Source organism: Phasianus colchicus, chromosome 23 (genome assembly GCF_987193195.1).
Source record: "Phasianus colchicus chromosome 23, bPhaCol1.hap1.1, whole genome shotgun sequence".
Classification (NCBI taxonomy): domain Eukaryota; kingdom Metazoa; phylum Chordata; class Aves; order Galliformes; family Phasianidae; genus Phasianus; species Phasianus colchicus.
The window spans coordinates 6,029,658-6,050,571 of NC_143458.1; the positions used below are offsets into that span (position 1 = coordinate 6,029,658).

The 20,914-nt window shown below is 48.1% G+C and overlaps 1 protein-coding gene across 8 annotated transcripts in view; it reads left to right on the forward strand.

Annotated features, from left to right (window-relative positions):
- The window catches only part of ARHGAP32 (Rho GTPase activating protein 32), a 176,578-nt gene extending 158,788 nt beyond the window's left edge, over window positions 1–17,790 (forward strand). For all 8 annotated transcript variants that reach the window (XM_031599737.2, XM_090123405.1, XM_031599735.2 and 5 more), the window contains 9 exons: window positions 287–369; window positions 2,239–2,346; window positions 3,876–4,021; window positions 5,655–5,856; window positions 6,630–6,775; window positions 7,876–7,950; window positions 8,472–9,326; window positions 9,982–10,898; window positions 11,245–17,790. In XM_031599737.2, coding sequence (XP_031455597.2) covers window positions 287–369; window positions 2,239–2,346; window positions 3,876–4,021; window positions 5,655–5,856; window positions 6,630–6,775; window positions 7,876–7,950; window positions 8,472–9,326; window positions 9,982–10,898; window positions 11,245–13,524 — 4,812 coding nt within the window. In that variant the 3' untranslated portion in view covers window positions 13,525–17,790. The remainder of the gene's footprint in view (window positions 1–286; window positions 370–2,238; window positions 2,347–3,875; window positions 4,022–5,654; window positions 5,857–6,629; window positions 6,776–7,875; window positions 7,951–8,471; window positions 9,327–9,981; window positions 10,899–11,244) is intronic.
- Window positions 17,791–20,914: the final 3,124 nt, after the last annotated feature.

Here is a 20,914-nt window from a genome sequence, read left to right on the forward strand (position 1 = left end):
ATTCATAGAAGAGGAATGGTACTTGGAGATGGATGCCCACTGCAGGGAGATGGATGCCCACTGCAGGGAGCTGAGCTGTACAGTCAGTCCATAAACCAGCCCAGTGTTTGGGTTCCTCAGCCTGTATCACATCAGCTGAATGCACCACTATCCTCCCAAGATGCCTCTTAGAAGGCAGAGAGGCCCCAAAAAATCTGCCTGAGTGCTGATGGGCAGTGAATTGTCCCCATATTTCCAGATCCTGCAGCAGGTATTTGTGTCTCAATCCCTTTCTGCATTATTCCAGGATGCTGTTTCTGCTGCTACAGATGAGGAGAGGCTGGTTAGGATCCACGATGTCATCCAGCAGCTGCCCCCCCCTCACTACAGGTCAGTGCTGCCCTCACTCTGCACTGCTGCATTTCAGAGCAGCAAATGATGCCATTCCAGGTTTTGTCTCATGCTGGCTGCATTATGCCTGTGTACATTAAAGTGGGTTCTGGAGATAGTTGATTGATAGTTTACTCAGATCACTACCAACCCACCATTATGTACTTTGCATAGTCTTATTTTACTTCCTCTGGAAGTCCATGTAGGAGGGACATCCATGCTGAGGAGGGCAGAAGGGGCTGATGATATTGAGGAAGGTCCATTTTGGGGTCAGTCCCTCAGCTGATGGTGCTGCAGTCTGGCTCTTAGCATCTGCTTAATATTTAATGCCAATAGGAATAATAATAATCAACAAATGCTAACACTGACTTAATAACTATTGATAGTGTTTATTATTTAAATGGCAACCAGCTCATTAGAATAGCATGTAGTAATTAGTATTCATAATATCAATATGTGCTAATTGATATTCATGATTATTTGTGGTGTATGGTAATTTAGCTCTTATCATTGCAATGTATCTTAATAGGCAATTAGCCAGTATTAATAACTTCTGCACTGTACAAGAAATGTCCTCATACTACAAAGTATGCTAATTGGTATTAATAATATTGCAATTTGTCTTGACCAATTTTAATGTATTGATTGGTATAAGTAATATATGTCAATCTCAAAATATTATTAGCTATGTAACTAAATATAATGTATAACTAACTAGTGATAATATTTAGTGTTAACTAAATATAACGTGTGGTGATTGGTATTAATAATTTACAGTAAGACATAATTAACCTATCATAATGCCTGGTCATCAATAGTGACCAATCATAATGTGATTATATACATTAGAAATTATGCTTGCAGGTATTCAAATATTAATGAGTAGTGCATGGTAATTAGCATGACTTATTATAACGTATGTTATTTGCTAATTAAATGTCATTGAGTGATTTATGTATGGGATTTAACACCAACTAAATGTGAGCTGTGGTGATTAAGGAGCGTGCAGGCAGGTGCTGAGCTGTTTGCTGTGGGCACAGTGTGGGATGCAGTGAGATGGGGCTGTGTGTGTTGGAAGGGATGGAGTCCCTCTCCCTCTGCCCAGATTTGCAGTAGCAGTGGTGGATAATGTAAAAAGCAGCTTTATTTTCATAGGGACGCAGGTTGGTGAAGTTTAATCTGGAATCTGCTGGGTCTCTCTCATACGTCTGTAAGAAAGCTGGAGGCAGTCATTGCCTAAGTTGTATTCAGATACATTTTGCTGGTATCCTGGGCTGTTTGAAGCTCAGGATCCCCTTACCAGCTTAATATTCAGTGTTCTTTCCTGTAGCTCCTGTGGCTCTGGGCAGCCTGATCTGATGGTTGGTGACCCTGCCCAGGGCAGGGAGGTTGAAATGATCACTGATGATCATTGTGGCCTTTTTCAACCCAGGCCATTCTGTGATTCTATGAACTCTCAATGAACATTGCAGAATGATCAAAATGCCACCAAATGCTTCACAAGTTGCATGTCAGTGTCAGGGGGTGGTGATAATGCAGCAACGTGATGAAGTTCCAGGGTGCTCTGCTGGTGGCATTGGCTGATCCCCCTCCAGCTCCTTGTCTGCTGGATCAGTCCTCTGGCAGAAAGCAGCTTTTTCCTTTGCCCTGGATGACTCAGAAGAGACCCCCCCACACTCACCCCTATGTAGTTATGATAAGGACAACTTCACCATTCTACTGAGGGTACACAGTTCAACTTTTGTTTTGATTGGTCACAGTAGAAAAAAAAAAAAAAGCAAATGAAAACAATGAACTGAGGTTTGTTTTGTCAATTGCAGCATGGCACGCTCATTGATGCTGAACATTTGTGCCTCTCTTGTTTTCCAGGACACTGGAATACCTAATGAGACACTTAGCTCGTTTAGCTGATTACTGCACCATCACAAATATGCACGCAAAGAACTTAGCCATTGTTTGGGCTCCAAACCTTTTAAGGTAAATTTGTTTTTTTTCCCATTTCGAGGCTTTTATCTGTTCTCCAGGAAAAGAAAACCACCACAATCTTACCCTTTTCTCCATCAGACGTGCTCTTCTCTTGTCACATTTCTCATAAGTTACTCAGAGCAGGGGAAAACCTGGACTGTTCTCCCCCTGCCCCACCAGCACAATTTTCAGATGATAATTTCCACTGTATAGGACTGGTGTGTCCTTGATCATCCAGGAAAACTTGTTCAGTGGCATCACTGATTTCCCACTGCAGAAATCTCCAGGGTCTGATTTGACAGCTTTTGGCTGCAAAAATTCAGACTTTAGGGAAATGATCTTGGAGAAATGACTCCTACAATTTGTTTTCAATGTGCCTGACGGGGCGTTCTAAAATTAATGGTGTAATTTTAAAATTTGTGCTTTAAAAGAAAGAAAGAAAATCACCCCTGGCCTCTATTGCATTGATTTCTGCACTGCTTTGTTACCAGCCTGAGAAGTCTGAGTCATTGCTCCCCCTGTGAGCAGTTAATGAGGGAGAGCTATTTTCTCCTCTCTGGCAATTCACTCACAAGCACTCTTTTAAAAAAGATCTCATTTGAGTTTGCTGTTGTGAATACTGGGGTTCTTGCTGAGCAGGACCAGTTGGAGACATTCCCTGCTGCAGGGAAAGCTGTGTAGAAGCCCATGCTGGGCTTTGTGCACTGCCACTGCATTAAACTGCTGCCACTCATTGTTTCTGGAGGGAAGTTAAGGGTGAGCTGCTGCTTTGTGTATACAATACATTTACCTCCATCTGGACCTGCCACACTCTTCTTTTCCTTTTTGACCCAGTGTTTCTCTTGCTTGTTTTAGCCTAAAACCAAAATCTGGGTATGTCTTAGTTTCAGCTGGGATGGAATTGTTTTTTTTTGCAGTGCCATGTTATGGTTCTAGGAGAAAACCAGTGCTGATAGCTGATGTTCATAGTTACTGCTAAGCAGTGCTGTGCAGAACCAAGGCCATTCACAGCAGAGAGCCAAGGGAGTGGGGGGGAAACAGGATGAGGACAGCTGACTGAAACTGATAAAGGAATATTCCATCCCATATGGCAAGGAAGTTTTGAAGGGGGTGGGAGTTCATTTCTTCCACTGCTCAGAGGCTGGCTGGGCAGTGGTGGGGGTGGTGAGCATTATGTAGTTATAGCCATTATCCTTTTCCCTTTCTCTATCTTAATAAACAGTTTTATCTCAACCACCAGTTCTACTGGGTTTTCCCTGATTCTCTCTCCTGTCCCATTGGGAAGGGGGGGAAGTGAGCAAACAAACTGCATGGTGCTGAGCCACCTGCCAGGTTAACCACAACAGGGTATAAATCACTGCAGTCAGTCTGATGTTTGTATAACGCTTTGATGAGATTTCATCTCTTGTCTGTCCCTAACATCTTGTCTGCCCGTGCAGTGAGGCATGAGAGTTAACGTGAGCCAAAGCCTTACCCAGGGGGCGCACACCTTCCCACTCTTCTGGCTGGTTGCAGTGGTACTAAATCTGCCTTTCCTTCAGATCAAAGCAGATTGAGTCTGCCTGCTTCAGTGGAACAGCTGCCTTCATGGAGGTGCGGATCCAGTCAGTCGTTGTGGAATTCATCTTGAACCACACAGACGTCCTCTTCAGCTCCAAATTCAGCTCAGTCATACGAGATGGAGCAGGTGAGTGTCTTCCTCCGCTAGCTTTACCTTGATCAAAAACAGTAGCAGACACTTAATGGAAATCCTCCACGATATCTGACGATGCTCTTACTACCAAGGAGACAGCAGATTTCCAAGGTTGTATAAGAATATGGCAAATGTGGCTACCATCACCTTTCTGAGATAGCCCAGGATGCTGTACAAGAACAGATGTGAATGTTTGGCTGCTGCTGTTAGGTGCTAACACTGAAAAGCCATACAGAATAACTTAATTCCCCAATGCCTCTCTTTTTAAAAACCACTACTCATGTTAGATGAGTAAATGTGAAGAGCATAAGCTGTTACTATTCCACATTTGTTGCATCTGCTTTGATAAGCTGACCTCCCAATGAAGTTTGCACAGCCAATGCAGTTATTACCACCTGTGGGGTTTACATAGCTGCTTTTCTAGAATATTTGCTGCTTCCCGTTTTTATACGAGCATTACTCTACTTTGGACAGCACAGTTGCTGCAAGTCCAGCTTTTGTTCCTGCTGGAAGGCAGTTTCTGTGTCAGGACCAGAGGTTAGCTTGGCTGGGAAGGGACAGCCCACAGCAGGTGGAGCTCTGCCAGGGGAAGATCAGCATGCAAAGAACCTGAGCCAAATGACCATCCAGGCTTTTTAGAGTGGAGCATTTAAATTTGGCTAATTGTTTAATGGCTCAGGCATTCACATTGTCTGCTTTACCACAAAACTGGGGGGCAGAAGGGTCAGGGTATTTTGCACTGCACTCAGGAATACTGAGCTCTGGCAAGGCAGTCCCTCTCAGCACAGCATCTCAGCCTGTACCAGCCTGCTTTAAGTTAGTCCAGTTGGAAGACAGCTGGATGTCTGAATACCTGCTTGGTCCAAACTTCACCCTGGGTACACAGGTACAGCCAACAAACACATGAGGCTGTGCACACGTTACCCAGGAGGTGTGATGCTAAAGGAATAAATGGTAGGAATGGATCCAACCAGGATGGTGATAGGAGGGGATGATAGACTTCCTTCCCACACCTCTTACTCACATGAGCATAACCATGTAAATACTTGCTCTGTAAGCAATGGCAAACAAGGACAGCTCTTAAAAGCAGACTCCTCGTGCTCCCCTGCAGCACTGCTCTGCACTGTGAGGCTGAACAACAGATCCTAGCAGCTGGTGTTTATCTCCAAAAACAAGCACAGGCTGTAAGCAGGACAAGAGCAAGACACAGCTAGATGCAGTTCTCTGTATCCACCTGCACACTGGTTTGTAGCAGCTTCAGTTGTGCTCAGCATTTCCTATTGCTGTATCCTGAGAATGCTTAAACCTGGACTTTGTGAGAACAAAACTCACTGTCATTATGATGCTTTGCATGGAGATGAAGCTTGATTAAAGTATAGCAGTGAAGATTTCTATCTACTTGCCCCAGTTTTCCAGGGTTTTTTTGTGTGTGTTTAATACAGTAAGCTGCTCTCAATTATGAGTATGTCCTTCATCATAAACATCCCTGACAAAATGGTTATTTTGACATCATCCTCCAGTGGCTTGGATAGCCAAGTCTTAGTAGAATATATCACCTCCCCCTGAACTGTGATGGCTGTGCTGCTGCTTCCTGATCCTCCCTCTTATCTGTGGCTTTCCCTTACAGGACACAGTTCTTTATCACGGCCCAAGTCTCTGTTGGTGTCTTCTCCCTCCACAAAGCTGCTCACGCTGGAGGAGGCACAGGCACGGACACAGGGCCAGATCAACTCCCCCATGGTGACAGACAATAGATACATTGAAGTGGGAGAAGGACCTGCAGCTTTACAAGGGAAATTCCACACGGTCATTGACTTTCCATCAGAAAGGTAGAGAGGAGTTTCTTTGCCAGCACGTTTGTTTGGATGTGTTTGTTTGCTTTTTTTTTTTCCTATTATTATTACTGCAAAAACTTGCTGAAACTAACTTAAACTAATCATGCATAAAGCACTGTAGGCAATTTCTACCCGCTTTGGACTCTGAGGATTCGATGAACTAACACACAGTTGCCCAGTAGGCTCAGTTTAGCCACACAACAGTGCCATTTCTTCCTTTTTGAGCAGTCAGTCATGAGATGTATAAAGCCATCAGATGTCTATCCTTGCCTGTGCTAGGCATACATGGAAACATGGGGTTTTCCAGATCTCAGGACCCCATGCCTGAAACAACTCTGGTTATCTAAGCAGACCCATTGGACAGACTTAGTGGCACTAGAAATCAAACAGGGTAGTGGGAGGAGGCTGATGATTTGTTAACACAGCAGAAGAGATGCTTCTGAATGCCCTGTATGGCTGCATGGTTCCTCAGTTATAAAATAAAAGCCATTCCTTACACACTGTACTGTACAGCTGTGGAGACTTTGCTCACCTGCACTGCATCTTGCTTTGCATGGATTAGAGGAATTGATGCCAGCCAGACTTCAGGGCTGAGTTATAAGAATGGAAACATCCTCAAATGTTTGAAAGAGACCGAGTTTCAAGAGGTCTGTTTCAGCAGAAGCTGGGCAATGCTAGGAACAAGCCAATGGTCTCAAGAGCTCAGTGCAGCTCTTCCCTCACCCCGAACCACAACTCACACCATTCACTCTATTTTCTCACTCCAGAAAAAGACCGCCCAATAAGATGAAGAAATCACCCGTTGGCAGCTGGCGTTCCTTCTTCAACCTGGGAAAGTCATCCTCTGTGTCCAAGCGCAAACTGCAGCGCAACCCCAGCGAGCCCTCAGAGATGAAGGTCATAGCCCTGGCAGGTAAGGCTGCAAAGCCAGCTTTCAAAAAACAGCCGTCTAGGATTCATGCTTTCGGTGTGCTTGGATCTCCTTCTAGCGTTCAAGCCCGTGCATAACATCTTTAGTTGACCCATCTCTTCTGAATGTGTTAACTCAGGATCCGGACCTCTTACAGCACACCTCCTTGTGCCTGTCCTCGGAGTAGCTTTTGAAGGACAATAAACGAGCACCTCTACAAAACTCTCAACGTTTTCTTTCAACACTTACTATGGAAGAGGAATACAATTCTGGCACCATTTTGCTTTTGTCAGAAGACACACATCGAAACTACATAAAAGCACTTTTCCACAAACATTCCCACAGAAAGAAGGCACCCAGCATCTTTCTGTAGCTACGTAGACTGACTTCTCAGCCCTTTCCATATGTAATTTACTGTCTCTTTCCAAATTTAAAAACAGCAACTGAGCATTTTTGCAGAAGAACATACCACAAATCCTGAAGTGTGGCCAGCAGGGAGTTGTGTCCCATCCTCACCCTGATGCCCTTTACAAATTATAACCTCTGGATTTCAGTGTAGCAAACACATGCCATGACTGTACATGAAGACAATCTCCCTTGAGCATTTTACTTGTGCTTGTTTAGTGCTCATAAAACCAGCTGTGCAAACGTTGCTTTCTTCCCCACTGTGAGAGTGCTGCTGTCAGGAGTTAACCAGTTACCACGGGCACATCCAGAAGGACCTGCCTGGCACAGTGGGCATGTGGAGCAGCTGTCTTCCAACCCATCATCTGCAGCAGTTAGTTGGCATTTTGGTATCAAAAATTGATACTCTCTTGTAATCACTTCTCGTAATCACAGGTTGGAAGGGACCTCTGCTGGCCATCCAGGCCAGCCTCACACACAAAAACATTCATCTTAGACTAAATCACATTAACACCATGACAGGATAATGGTTTTCTTCAAGGGCTTTCGAGTGCAAACCAAACAGCAAACAGTAAAAGCACAACTATTACTTTCAAGACAGTGGTACTGTTGCTAGAAGCCTTCCTGCCACCACTCCATAACCAAATGCCAACCACTTCCATAATTCAGCTTGTCACTGTCTGGTTTTGTTTCCCCAGGGGGACGAGGAGACAGCGGGACTCTTCGCTCAGCTAAAAGCGAAGAATCACTTACCTCTCTGCATGCTGTTGATGGTAAGGCAAAATGTGGGTTTAAAAAAAAAAAGTGACATCACTGAGACTGCAGATAAGCAGCAGGGCAGATGCCTGCCACCCCTCAGTAAAAGCTGGACTTGTTAACGAAGCAGCTTAGCCAGCCCTGTTGGGCAGTGGTATCAGGCCAGTGCTCTTCAGATCCTTGTTTTTCATCTAAGGGTTTTGTATACCTTTCATTCCTTGCCCTCTCCCCCCCTTTCTCTTCTAAATTGAAAAAGATAGCATTGGAAGGAAAACGTTTCCTGAGAGAGGCAGAACTGCAGCACACTTCAACAAATTTCACTTTTGCAAACAGCTCGGTTCCAGACTGAGATGGACCTGATAGCTGCTTTAAAGAGAGTTTGAGCAAACTTAATTAACAGCTATTGCTAACTACGTTGTTTTTCTGTTTAGAGCTTGCCAGGTGAGCATCTTGCATGCTACTTGAGAAACACCAAGCCATTGCCTCCTCAGACAGTGAAAGTTTGACACTTAACCCCTATGTATCTATTCATTCCTAGGTGAATCTACCCGGTTTCGACCCAGAAGACCCAGATCCAGTAGTGATGCACTGTCTGCTTCCTTCAATGGAGAGCTCTTAGGAAGCATGAATCGCTGCAATTCTTATGACAACCTTCCACATGACAACAGTGATGGGGATAAGGAGCTCATCCATGTTCCTGCCCTCATTTCTCCTCGCTCTGCTGAAGACGTTGACCTGAGCCCACCGGATATTGGAGTTGCTAGCCTGGATTTTGACCCAATGTCTTTTCAGTGCAGCCCACCCCAAACGGAGTCTGATTGCCCAGACAGCAGCACCTCCATGCTGGAGTCCATTGGCATCAGTAAGGAGAAGCCGAGCCTCTTGAAGAAGGACTTAGAATCGGGCAGCCAGTCCCAGACACCGGGCAGCGCCACGAGCTCTGAGCCAGTCTCTCCATTCCAAGAGAAGATGAGTCCCTTCTTTACTATGGACCTGAGCCCAACTGAAGAGAAGACCTTCAAACCCAGTGACACCTCACCCCAGATGGGGAAAAAGCCTATCAAATCTCCACCACTGACCACATCAGAGCCTGTCTCCTTTGCACTGCCCAGCTGCACATCAGAATCAATTGGAGGAATGCTCATCACAACCAGAAACTCTTCCACTTCCAACTGGAGCGAAGAGATTGGTATCACTGAAATCACAAACAGGTTCCCAACCCAGATGTCTTTACCTCTGAAAGAAACTGAAAGAGCAGCAGAGGAGGAAGCCCATCAAGAGCTAAAGCATGCCCAGATAGTGGCTGCTGGCAAACCAGAGTTGCCAGAAGAAGGGGAGAGACCAATGTCAAGCAGTCAGAATAAGACTGTACCCAGTGGACACGCACAGCCAGGTACAGTGCATTTTCCTCCATTCTTTCTTTAAGTTCCAATGGGGACCTGCTCTCAAAAAAGTCCGTCTCTGCGTGCCTTTTAGGAGAGGGGATTGCCCGGCAGTTCTGATCACAAGTGTTCTTGCAGGGCTGTGCAAATCGGTACGCTCTTAACCTCTGTCTTCTTCCTACATCACACAGATCTCGGATACCTTTCCATAATACTTTCTATACTGCTTTCTTTTCCCATCATGTTGTACACGAGAATCTATAGCATGTTCTTCTAAAACATTTCAGCTGATAGACCATCTAAGACTTTTCTTTTTTTAAGTTAAAGATCTGCCAACACTCGAAGAAGGGATCCTTTTTGCCCAAAAACTTATGATCAAAATTGTGTAAGGGTGTCTCATTCTCTGCTACCTACTTCCTACCTCTCTAGAAATACAAGAGGAGCCTTTAGACAATCTCTTGTGTTTTTCCCTTTTTGTGATGAACTGCTGTGCTATTGAGCAGCATTTGTATGTAAGACAGAAGATACAGTATTTCGCATCAGAAGGAGTTACTGCTGTGAAAATGTGGAAAGCATCTATTTTTCTTAGGGTAGTCATTAAGGTTAGGTCACACTCCTTATTGGGTAACATAAAATCACTCTCTCTTTCGATTTTCCCCCTATTAGGAGCAGTTGCCCTCGACTCCCCCCAGGATCCTGTTCCTGTCAGTTCTGTGTCTCTTATCCCTCCTCCTCCTCCGAAAAACGCAGCGCGCATGCTAGCCCTAGCGTTAGCTGAGTCTGCACAGCAAGCATCTGCTCAGTCTCAGAAAAAGCCAGGAGATGCCCACTCTGAAAGCACCAGTTATGGAGAAACTGAAGCTGCTACAGCTCTGGAAAAGCTCCATCTCTCTGCTGGAGCTCCAGACAAGCTTCACCTGTATACTGATCTGCCTGAGAACCAGCTTCACTTCCAGACTAGTGCACCAGTTGAGCAGGATTTTCAAGCTGGCAGCACAGCTCGGGAGCAGAACCACCCTCCAGGTGCACCTGGAAGTCAGGACCCCCAGCCTCTTCACACCAGCGCGCCTGGGGATGTGCCTGCTAGAAGAGATGCAGAGCAAGAGCAGCCCAGCTACCTTGCTGGTCAAATGGAGAACAAAGAGCAGTTCCCAGCCCATGCTGAGGACTGGGAGCAGACACGGCAGCACGCTCCAGGGGCACTGCCTGACTGGGAGCCACCTACAACCGACTTACCTATGGATAAGCCCCACGTTCATGCATGCACATCTGGGGACAAGCAGCTCGCTTCCACCTGTGCAGCTGACGACAAACTTGAGACTCCTGTAACTGCTGGGGAGAAAAGCACCCCAGTCCCAGTGCCATACCTGACAACCATCCAGACAGCAGCAGCTGAGCCTAACCGTGCACCAACATGTCAGCATGCAGCTGGTCCAGCCCTAATTCAGGCAGATGTCACTGGCACCGCTGCACAGCGCGCAGCCACAGGCAGCCAGCCCACCCCACCACAGAGGCAGGATCACCAGTCTGCAGTGGGACAAGTGCCAGCGACCTCTGCAAAAGCATCCAGCAATTCCAGTCAGGTACGTGGATGCGCCCCTTGCTCGGCCTTGAGCCTGTTTGTCAGTGCAACGTCTGTGCACTGCTCCTATGTAATTATAGGGGACTGAAGTCAGGGAGAGTTGCTCCCAGTCCTGAATGTGTATGGCAGAGGCACAGCCTAACGGGAATGCAGCACAAAATTGCCTAGGTGAACATAAAGTAATGTCCCAAATATAGTTCCTCTCAGAAGTTTTGGGAAGGTGGAGGGGGGAAGTATTTCCTGGAGTAACTGATCCAGCGAATGGCATTTCTGAAGTGGTCAGAAGCAAATAACTGACAGATTCCCAGTGAGGGAATTGCCTCTAACTTCTTATCTCTTCCCAACAGGTTTGGGGGGCAGCTGCACCTGAAAAACCACCCGAGCCTGCTCCTGGTTTTGCCACAGAAAGCACTTCCAGCAGCCACCGCTCCTCCTCTGTGCCCAGCAGCCACCAGAGCCGTTTGGAAAAGCCACGGGAGGGCACGAGGGCTCCCCTGCTGCACCTGCGCTCCGAGTCAGTCCCTACTCACTCCTCCTACGGCTTCACTCCGCCTGTCCCACCCGTGAGAACACTGGAGAGCAAAATAGCTGCCGCCATGCACTCCAACAACACCGACGCGATCAACAACTCCAACTACCACGCCTTCCTGGCTTCCTCCATGCTGGCCTCCTCCGTAGAGGAAGTCCTGCTGCCTCCTCCAGCACCGCCACCACCACCGCTGCCACCACCACCCCTCGCTCCGCCGCCGCCCCCCAAGCACGCCTCCATGTATGTGCCGCACCCCAAACCCGAGAGCATCCTGGAGCCCTCCGGGCCAGACGTCTACCTGCACCACAAGCCGACCTCCATCCACCAGTACCGACCTGAGAGCGTTCCTCCTCACATGAGCTACCACAGCAAGCCGGACCAGCACCCAGCCTACCCTCCTCGATCAGAGACGCCCACTTCTGCGGGCACTCGCTACAACACCTACACAAACCAAGGGAGGAACACCTCCGCTGTCTACTCCAAACCTCGCAGCCGGATGGAGTTTGTGTCCTCTGTGAGCCCCACAGGTCTGCGGAATGCTGCCTACGCCGAGGACCCTCCACCCTACCCCACCATCCGCAGGGTTCAGTCGCTGCACGTTCCCACTCCGGCCGCCTCTGCCATCCGCTCCGTCCCCATTTCGCGCACCGAGGTGCCTCCAGACGATGAACCACTGTTCTGCCCGCGGCCCCTCTACCAGTACAAGCCATATCAGCCTCACTCCGACTACCACGTCACTCAGCTGCAGCCTTACTTTGAGAACGGGAGGGTGCATTACCGCTACAGTCCTTATTCCAGCTCCTCTGGGTCTTCCTATTACACCTCTGCCGATGGGAACTTCTACGACCTGGACCCCTACAGCACCATGCGAGTCAGGCCTTTCCACCCGCTGCACAGCCGCGACTTCGCATCCTACGAGGCACGGCTTCACAGCAAGGGCCTGCACCGCTACCCCGGCCTGTCTGCCTACCCGCGGGGCGGCCTCATCGGCCACCTGGCAGGCAAGGAGCACAGCTTCATCAGCAGGGACGTGCCTCCCGCCCCAGACATCAAGCACATGTACATGTCGTGGGACTTGGAGGACATGGAGAAGTACCGCATGCAGTCGATTCGCCGAGAGAGCCGCACACGGCAGAAAGTGAAAGGGCCACTGATGTCCCAGTATGACAACGTGACCCCATTGCTGCCGGAAGACCCGGGAGGGCCGGATATCATTCACTTGCGCAGCAAGTCAGACCCTGGGAAGAGTGGGCTACTCACTGTGGCAGAAGGGAAGGAGGGGAAGTACCCTGCCAAGGCAGCTACACCTGACGGCGATGAACGTTACTACATGCAGCATCCTGAGCCAGAGCTGGACAGAGCCCACTACCACGGCGCCTACGGGAATGGGCAGCCGGAGAAGCCGTCCCTTCCCCAGAAGCAGAGCAGCATCCGCAGCAGGAAGCTGCACGAGCCGACCTGCAGCGCCAGCGACCACCGGCCACATCTGCAGCAGGAGCCGAGCCACAGGCAGCCTTCCGAACCCAAAAACGGACCACCTTATCCTGATTACAGGCCCAAAGGCCCCGAGCCCGCCGAGCCCATGGGCTACCAGCACTTGGGCAGGAAGTACATCCTGGCAAACCAGGATACCCTGAGACTAAACCACAAGGAAGTGAGGCTGGCGGAGGACAGGCCAGATTTGGAAAGGTCCCGAGCCAGGCCCAGCACGTCCATTGAGAAACACTCCAGAGATGGCTACAAGGAAGAGGAGCACGCAGCCTCACCCATGGCACCACCGCCTTCACCCGAACGGAGCCACAGCCTCAGGGTGCAGCACCGCGAGTCCGTGGAGAAGGACTCTGCCCTCTTCTACCCGTACCAAACCCTTGGGAAACGCCAAAGCACTATGACTGTGATGTCCCAGTACGATAACGTGGAAGATTACCATACCATGCCTCAGCACCAAAGAGGGGGCTATGCTGGAGAAGGGGGGTGCGTGCCCCCCACTTTTACCCATGTGCACAGTAGAATTTACGCCACAGCCCTCGGCCAGGGGGCCTTCCTTCCCACAGAGCTGTGTTTGCAAAGGCCTGAAACAGAGGTCCATGTTGAGTGAGCACACGGAGGTAAAAGAAATAATGGAAATAATTGAAATAATAGAGTTTTAAACAGCCTCTGCTGGACAGTGGACTGTTTTATTTTTTCAGCGACGGAAAAAAAAAATAAATAAATAAATTCCTGCCCCAATGAGCAAAGCAAACCCACTTTCAGCCCCATCCCTCCCAGCCCACCACTCACTGTTTTTATGTAGTAGAGATATAGCTTTTTCATGTCATTTGAGACAACTGGAACGACAGGGCAGGCTGTTGGCGCACAGATATTGCCAGAGAGGACAGGCAGAGCTGAAAGAGATGCTGCTGGGGTCAGGGAAAGGAAGTTTTTCCTTCCCTGGATTTAACATTGGCTGTTACCACCACTTCCTCACCATGCCTCCATTATCCCATGCATGACAGACTGTGCATGCTGCTGTTTTTGTGAGCCCCGTGTGTTGCCTTTCCCACTGTTAGCTCCCAAGAAAGGATCTCAATGTGCAGCAACTGCTTCCCCCCCCCTCTGAGGTTATGCAGGAAGAGCGGGTGGAAAGCTTCTGGAGCAGGGGAGAGCTCGAGCACTTTCTTCTTGATCAGTGCCAATGTCAAGCCTCTCCTTGAAAGATTATTGCTTAGGCATAGTGGGTCCACTTCAACTGCTTTGAAGTGGCTGTGAGCCTGTTTTGACTTCAGCCTATGGAATAGGCTCTGAAGCAAATCCAAAATACAGCACACTTTCTAAATTGCTTGCTTAACAAGTTGCTTCTGCCTACACAAAATCAAATTACTTTAAACTTTCTCTAGCATAAACAGAGGTCTGCTGTAGAAGCCAAGCAAATCACAGGTCTACATTTCTTATACCAAAAGCCAACACAAAAAAGCAACAGACACTTGGGAGCAGCACATCCATTTCATGCCAGCCCTTTATGCTGCTGGGCTAGCTGCAGTGCAGGCAATTTAATCCTACGTTGTGGCTAGCCAGTATCCTCTTTCTACAGAAATAATAGCATTTCCACAGCGTTATCCCCAGCTTGTAAATTGGAGCACAGTTATTAGCTGGGAACAAGTGCAAGTGCTGAGTTACCTGCACAGCCAGCTGTTTGCCCCAGGCCAGGTCCTGCAGCTCTTAGATCAGGGAGTGCTCCTATCGACCTCAGCCTGAAGGCTGTAAGACACAGCTTTCTGTAACCTTTCAGTTCTGTGTTGGCAAAGGGATCCCAGTGAAGTCATGGCACATGCAGAGTAGTTACGTGCTGTCTGTGCGCTGTGAAATAATATTCCCTCCTGTATCACAAGTGTAGATGATACCAGTATTCAGTTAGAAATAGGGACAGAAGGCCAGTGCACTCTGTAATACACTAATACCAGTGTCCTAGGTATTTAAAAGCTTTCTGTACTGTAAGAGAAGTCAGGCACCTGCCCTGTGCAGCCTCCCAGACTTCCCAGCTCTAACTGCAACCCCACCTTATAAAGCACATCCATTTCATTAGACAGGGCTTGCAAGCAATACTTCAGATTTAGGATTTTTAAATGCTCACTGATAAATACCAATTCCTGCTCTGTGTGGCTGAAGAACTTCTCTACCCATTTTGAATCTCTGATGTTGTATTAAAAGCTGGAGGTCCTGCAGTTGGGACACAGCTGTGAAAGTTAAAGGGAGCTTACATCGGTTGTGTTGGTTTGGTTTTGTTTTTTAAACAGAAGTTTCATGGCTATTTTGAATGGTGAAGAAGATCTGCTGCTAGTAGCTGATCTGTCTTCAGACGTTTGCTTCTTGTAGCCTTGTCTGGGGCTGTTTCAGTAACAGTACCTTATGGTCCTATTTTATATTTTGCAAAGCTGTTGTTTTAAGCGTTCTGTCTAGCAGAGTTGTTACGTGTTCCAGAAATAAATCTGGAAGTCAGAAAAAGAAAAAAAAAAAAAGCACTGTGAGCCAGGTTACCAGTAATTACTGGGTAGAAGGGTTTGTTTCTTCATGGCGAAATGCTAATTGTAATGTTTGCTTTTAAGGAATAAAAAAAAAAAAAAAGATGCACAGAAAGGAGGTGTTAGGTGAGCCATCCCCAGCCCTCAGTGCAAGAGCTGAGTTGAGCACCCCTGGGTTCTGTTAGGATGAAAGCAGTCCTGTAGTGCTGAGCACAGACTTCTCCCATGGCTGCTGAGGTCTCCATCTGAAGGAGGGACTATGCTTTGATTTGGGCTATTTGGGATTCAGGTTAATGAGAGCTGGAGGTCAAACCTCTCTCTCTGTGAAAGCCTTAACTCCCCCCTCCTGCCCCCAGCACCTAACTTCCATTTTGGCCTTATCTAATCAGGACTATCCTTCTGCTACGAGGGGGCTGACATCAGCTCCCACCAATTCTAAATGCCTCTGGATTTTCCTGTGCAAAGCCACTATCTCCCTGTAGATACCAAGTGCCATCCCTGGACCAGCTGTTCCCCACAGTGCTCCTACCCCCAAGCCTGCCATCTCCAGCTCCCTGCACTGTACCAGGTGCTGAGCATCCCCTTGGGAACACAAGCTTTCAGCACCTTCCAAACGAGCCCCTAGAAGTGCACATCTGTATGCCAAGATGGGTGCTACAAACAGCCTTCCCTTAAGAGAAGAACATCTCTATTGAAAGAAAGGCACGCAGCAGAAAACCTCCCCCAGCACCATCCCAGCCTTGCCCAGCCACATGAGCTCAGGGCTGTGCACTCCCAGAGAACAGCCCTCCACCAGTGCAGGTCACAGCTAAATAACACGAGGTTAAGTCCCAGACACAAATGCAGATGAGCACTTCTCTTTTGGTTTTGGCAAACATTGCTAGGATTCAGCAATCATCCCCACACCCACCCCACGCAAAGCCATATAGCCAACTATGCAGTTCTGCTCTTGCACTGTGGTTAAGCTGATGGTCCTTCGTTTTTCCATGCCCATTATTGGTTCACAGTAAGTCAGTCAAAAAATCATAGCTTTCTAAAGTCATAGCTGATATGAGAAACAGGGCATTGTGCATCAGAGCGAGGAGAGGAGGTTACACCAGGAAGGTAAGTTGGTAGTGCAGTTCTCAGCATCCTAGCAGAGAAATGGGAGAGGGAGCAAGGCGAACAAAGAACAATCCATTGCAAGGCCAGTTCTGCTCAGATGAAGTAATTTACTGCCTAACCTCATCTCCAGCTAAGATGTCAAGCAGCTGTGATCTAAAATAATTCCCCTATACTTACCACAAGTAAGTATACCACAGTATCTACATCTTAAATCTCCACCTTCTAAGTTCTCAGCTGAGTTCTCCCTCATGCAATGCAAGAGTCAGGGCCCAACAGCACACTCCAGCTCTGCATTTCCACCTCAACCTTGGAGCAGTGAGTGACCCACAGGAGACCTGTGAGTAACGAGGACCTAACCCCTAGAAAATCATTTCTGATTTTCAGAAGAGGCTTATCAGGTGAAATCTATATGCAGAAGTGACAGAACGCCCACAACTTTGTGCCTATGTCTTTCCAGAGATGCTCATTTTGCGCTCATCATTTCAAGGGGGTTGGTAAGGATTGTATAAATGGCTACACAGAACCAACCCAAAACCACACTGTTCCTCTTCAACCCCAGAAGGGACAGAACCTCATGACCACTCTGCCATTCAGCACTGTGTGGCCAGGGCATTGCCTGAAGCGATGTGTTACGTAGGTAGGAAATCTGGATGAGAAATTGTTTCGTTTTTTTTTTTTGTTACGGCGGCTTAGGCATGCAACACTTTTCCCAAAACCTTGTGCTACAAAAACCCAGTATTGAAGGCATGGTCTGGTGTAAGCAACCATCCAGCAGAATACCTTTGTGTGCAGTCTTGCCTCGTCCGGTCTGTGGGGTGGCGGGGGGTGGGGGGAGGACAGGGTTGTTTTGCTGTTCATTTTCCTGCTGTAGAAGACTTGGTTTTTCTTTCCCTGAGCCGCATGAGAGAAACGTCCCAGAAAGTCTTGGGTTACCTTTGGAGTTCCCTTCACTCTAATTTATATAGTGTCTTTTTTTTTTTTTTTTTGTGAACTGGTGTAAAATGTATATGCCGACAAGCTCATGTATTTTTATGTAAATATATTTTGTGGTTTCCCCACTGCCCTCCTCTGTAAATATTTAGAATTCTCATATTCTTCTCACCTTGTATGATGCAGATGTGGTTTTGTTTGTTTTTTATTTGTACTGTAATGCAACAATCCAGACTGAGGTGTCTTGTGGTATTAAGCAAAAGCAACAGTCCCACTGAGCTCACACTCAGATGTACAACTTGACAGCATTAATCAAGCCAGGTTAAAAACTACTCCTGTGTACGTGTGTGTTTGTGCCTCTGCCTCGTTAATTAACAGTAAAAAACAAAACAAAACCTGGAAAGCCATTTCATGGCCACAGCAGGGATCTCTAAAGCCAAAGGAGGAGGTGACTTTGTGCTCATGTGCCAATACCTCTGACTGCTGCTTATCTGCCAGTCAGACTGCAGCAAACAACAAACCAGCCCGGGCAATTTTAGGTTGCCATCCTTCTCACCCAGCACGACAGGACAGCAGAAATAGCTCTGCACATAAGGCGTGGGGCAGGGAGGTGGGGATGGACAGATGGCAGCAGCTCTGTGGCCTTTGCGCCTGGCTGGGGGGGGTTCTGGCACCGCAGGCATATTGCTCACTATTTAATTAATAGCAGAAGTTGTTGGGAGGACTTCCAGCAGGTCCTCTCTGTGCACCTGTAATGACTGGGGGTTATTGTGGTGGGACAGTAGCGAGGCTACTGCTGTGCTAGCTTCTGCTTGGGACAGAGGGACACTGGGGAGGTCAACAGACAGCCCCCCGACCCCAAAACGTGCATGCTGAGGTCAGCAGCAGTGCTTCTAACGTGGGCTCCACGAGATCAGCAAAGGCAGAACACGGTGAACAAACACAAATCACTTTGCTCAAGTCCACAAGGTCTCATTTCATCTGTGGCAACACTGTGCATTAATTGCTAAAAAGGTCGGGTCCACGGTCAAACCTATCCCCAAAGACTCAGCTTCGACACGGAGGGCTGTAGGGTTGCTCTGAACCCGTGGAGCGCTTGGTTTGGCCTCACACGACACAAAAGCAGGGCCAGCAAGGGCACAGCCTGGAGGAGCCCCCAGCATCACCGCCAGCAGCGAGGCGGGGTTAGGGTTGGGGTCCGACACTGCGTGCGTGCAGCAATGCCTTAAGCTCCGTATTTCTCTCCCCACGTGCTCCCACCAGGCGGCACTGTTCAACCACTTCTGCCTCTAAAAGTCAACTTTTTAGACCGTTTACGAGAATTAAGCTTCGTTCTAGTCATTTCTGTTCAGGTCCCCAATTCCTGACACCCAGGGAAAGATTTGGGGTTTTGTTTTCCCAAGGAAGAACATTCGGAGCCCGCAGTGCTGCGGGTCCCTGCACTCCTGCCAGGCACACACACAAACTGCAGAGCTCAGCAGTTTGCTGCTGCTCAGAAAACCATCAGCTGTTCCGGGGCTCCGTCCCCAGAGGAATACTGCCATCTATTTGCTTAGCACCAGATGCACCGTACAAGAATTCAGTGATAAACAAGTCATCCAGAAGCAGCAGCTGAGACTGGAGAAGCATCACTGCTCAGTCCCTCCCTTGCTGCCTCTGTTCCATCCTCCGAGATGCCCTGCTATATTCTAGAGGGCTCTGAAGTGCCCTGGCCACAAGCACCAAGTCGAGCAGCTGTCAGAACAATGCTAATGCAATGGCGGAATGCAGGGAGCCACTTGTAGGCTCTTCCCTTCCCAGCACAGATCTGGGCACAAACCAGGGCTTATCTCCTTGCTGCTGCTTTGGGGGCTCCAGGGAGTGATAACAACGAATCCACAAAAGGCGTGCACACAAAAATCAAAGTCTCCCCTCCTCCAAATCAGTGCTCAGTCTCAAAGACAGGCAATCTCATCAGTAGCTATATTCTAGAGAACGTCTTCCTGCTGCACTTCAAGTTGTAAATTTAAACACAAGATTTATAAAACAAAGTGCCAGACAGGGCCAGGTTCTCAGGCAGGCAGGCAGCCAGCAGAGCCACATCCACAGCCCAAGGCTTGCTCCCAAGGGTGGGAGACATGCCTCCCGTGCCCCTTGCATTATCATGTGCTCACCTTTCACAGGTTTCACTTATCTCAAAGTCTTTTGGTTTTCTTTCTGAGGGGCATCATAGCAGTCACCTTACATAAAGGATTTGTTTGTTTATTTTGCACCTATGGTTTCTTTTCTCTCCCTTCAGTTTCACTTCTCCCCAGTCATCCAGCCCCAAAGGATGGGAACAGGAGCAAAATCTGTCTCAGCTTCTACAGCAGAAGATGGGATGCTGGGAGTGGGTGGGTGCACAATGAAGCCTGTGCCCCCCAAACACAAATGGGGCAGTATGTTGGTTACCCAAGATCCACCAAACAAAAGGGGAGGTTTGCTGATAACGCTGCATAATGCAACAACCTTCCAGCTCACGCTTTCTGAGGTGCACGTAGGGTACAGAAGGTGCCTGAGTTACCACAGAGCAGTCACTGGTTTCTGTAACACAGCAAGAGAAAACCAGCTCTAAACACTCCTATTTTTCCCCCCATACAAAAGATTCTTGGAAAAAGAAAACAATGTCAAAGGACAACTTTTTAAAATGGAACAGTATTCTCCTCCGTCAGCAACACAACGAAAGCACTTTAACAAAAACCTCAAACCCACAGACATTTCCTTTCTGCCCCAGGATTATCTCATGCTGCAGGATGAGCACAGCTTTCAGCATCGTTGTGCAGTGAGCTCTGCTCAGAGCACTGCCCTGGGCTGGGGCTGCTCAGGTGTGCTCCTGGATGCCAGCAAGATGCTTTGTGCCCCATCTGCAGCACACAGAAACCACGCACTGAGCCCTCGTGTGCCGGATCTCACATCCTTGGCAAATGAAATCTGTGGGTTTGAATTATAGATGCAACCTCTGCTCTCTGCTCCTGCACACACATTAGCATTTCTCCACAGAGCATGGCTCTGCTCCCGCTCTCAGATCGAGCAGCCTAAGTGTCCTTGTTCCGGCCTTCCTCCAGCTCATCTCCTGGAGGATGAATAATGGAGCAGTGGTGAGGAACAGAAGGGAGCAGACATGTCTGTTTGAGGTTTCAGGTCAGACAGAGAGGAGCTTAAAACCCAAATTGGTCAAATTAGAAGGAAGCTGTTTATTTCCATCCGCCCACAAATAGCATCACTGGAAAAGAAGTTCTGTCATTGCCTGATCCATCATAAAGGAGAAGAGAGACAGCAAAGTATTAGGATCAGTATCTTTTTTCCTACAGTTATCATGGTTTCCTGAGTGTATCGTAGCTACACTCAGATCCAGTGCTTGGGATGAAGGCCTGCACATCTCCAAAACTCAGACCTGGCAGTAGGTTCACCACAGGGACTGGCTTTCAGTACAGCTCC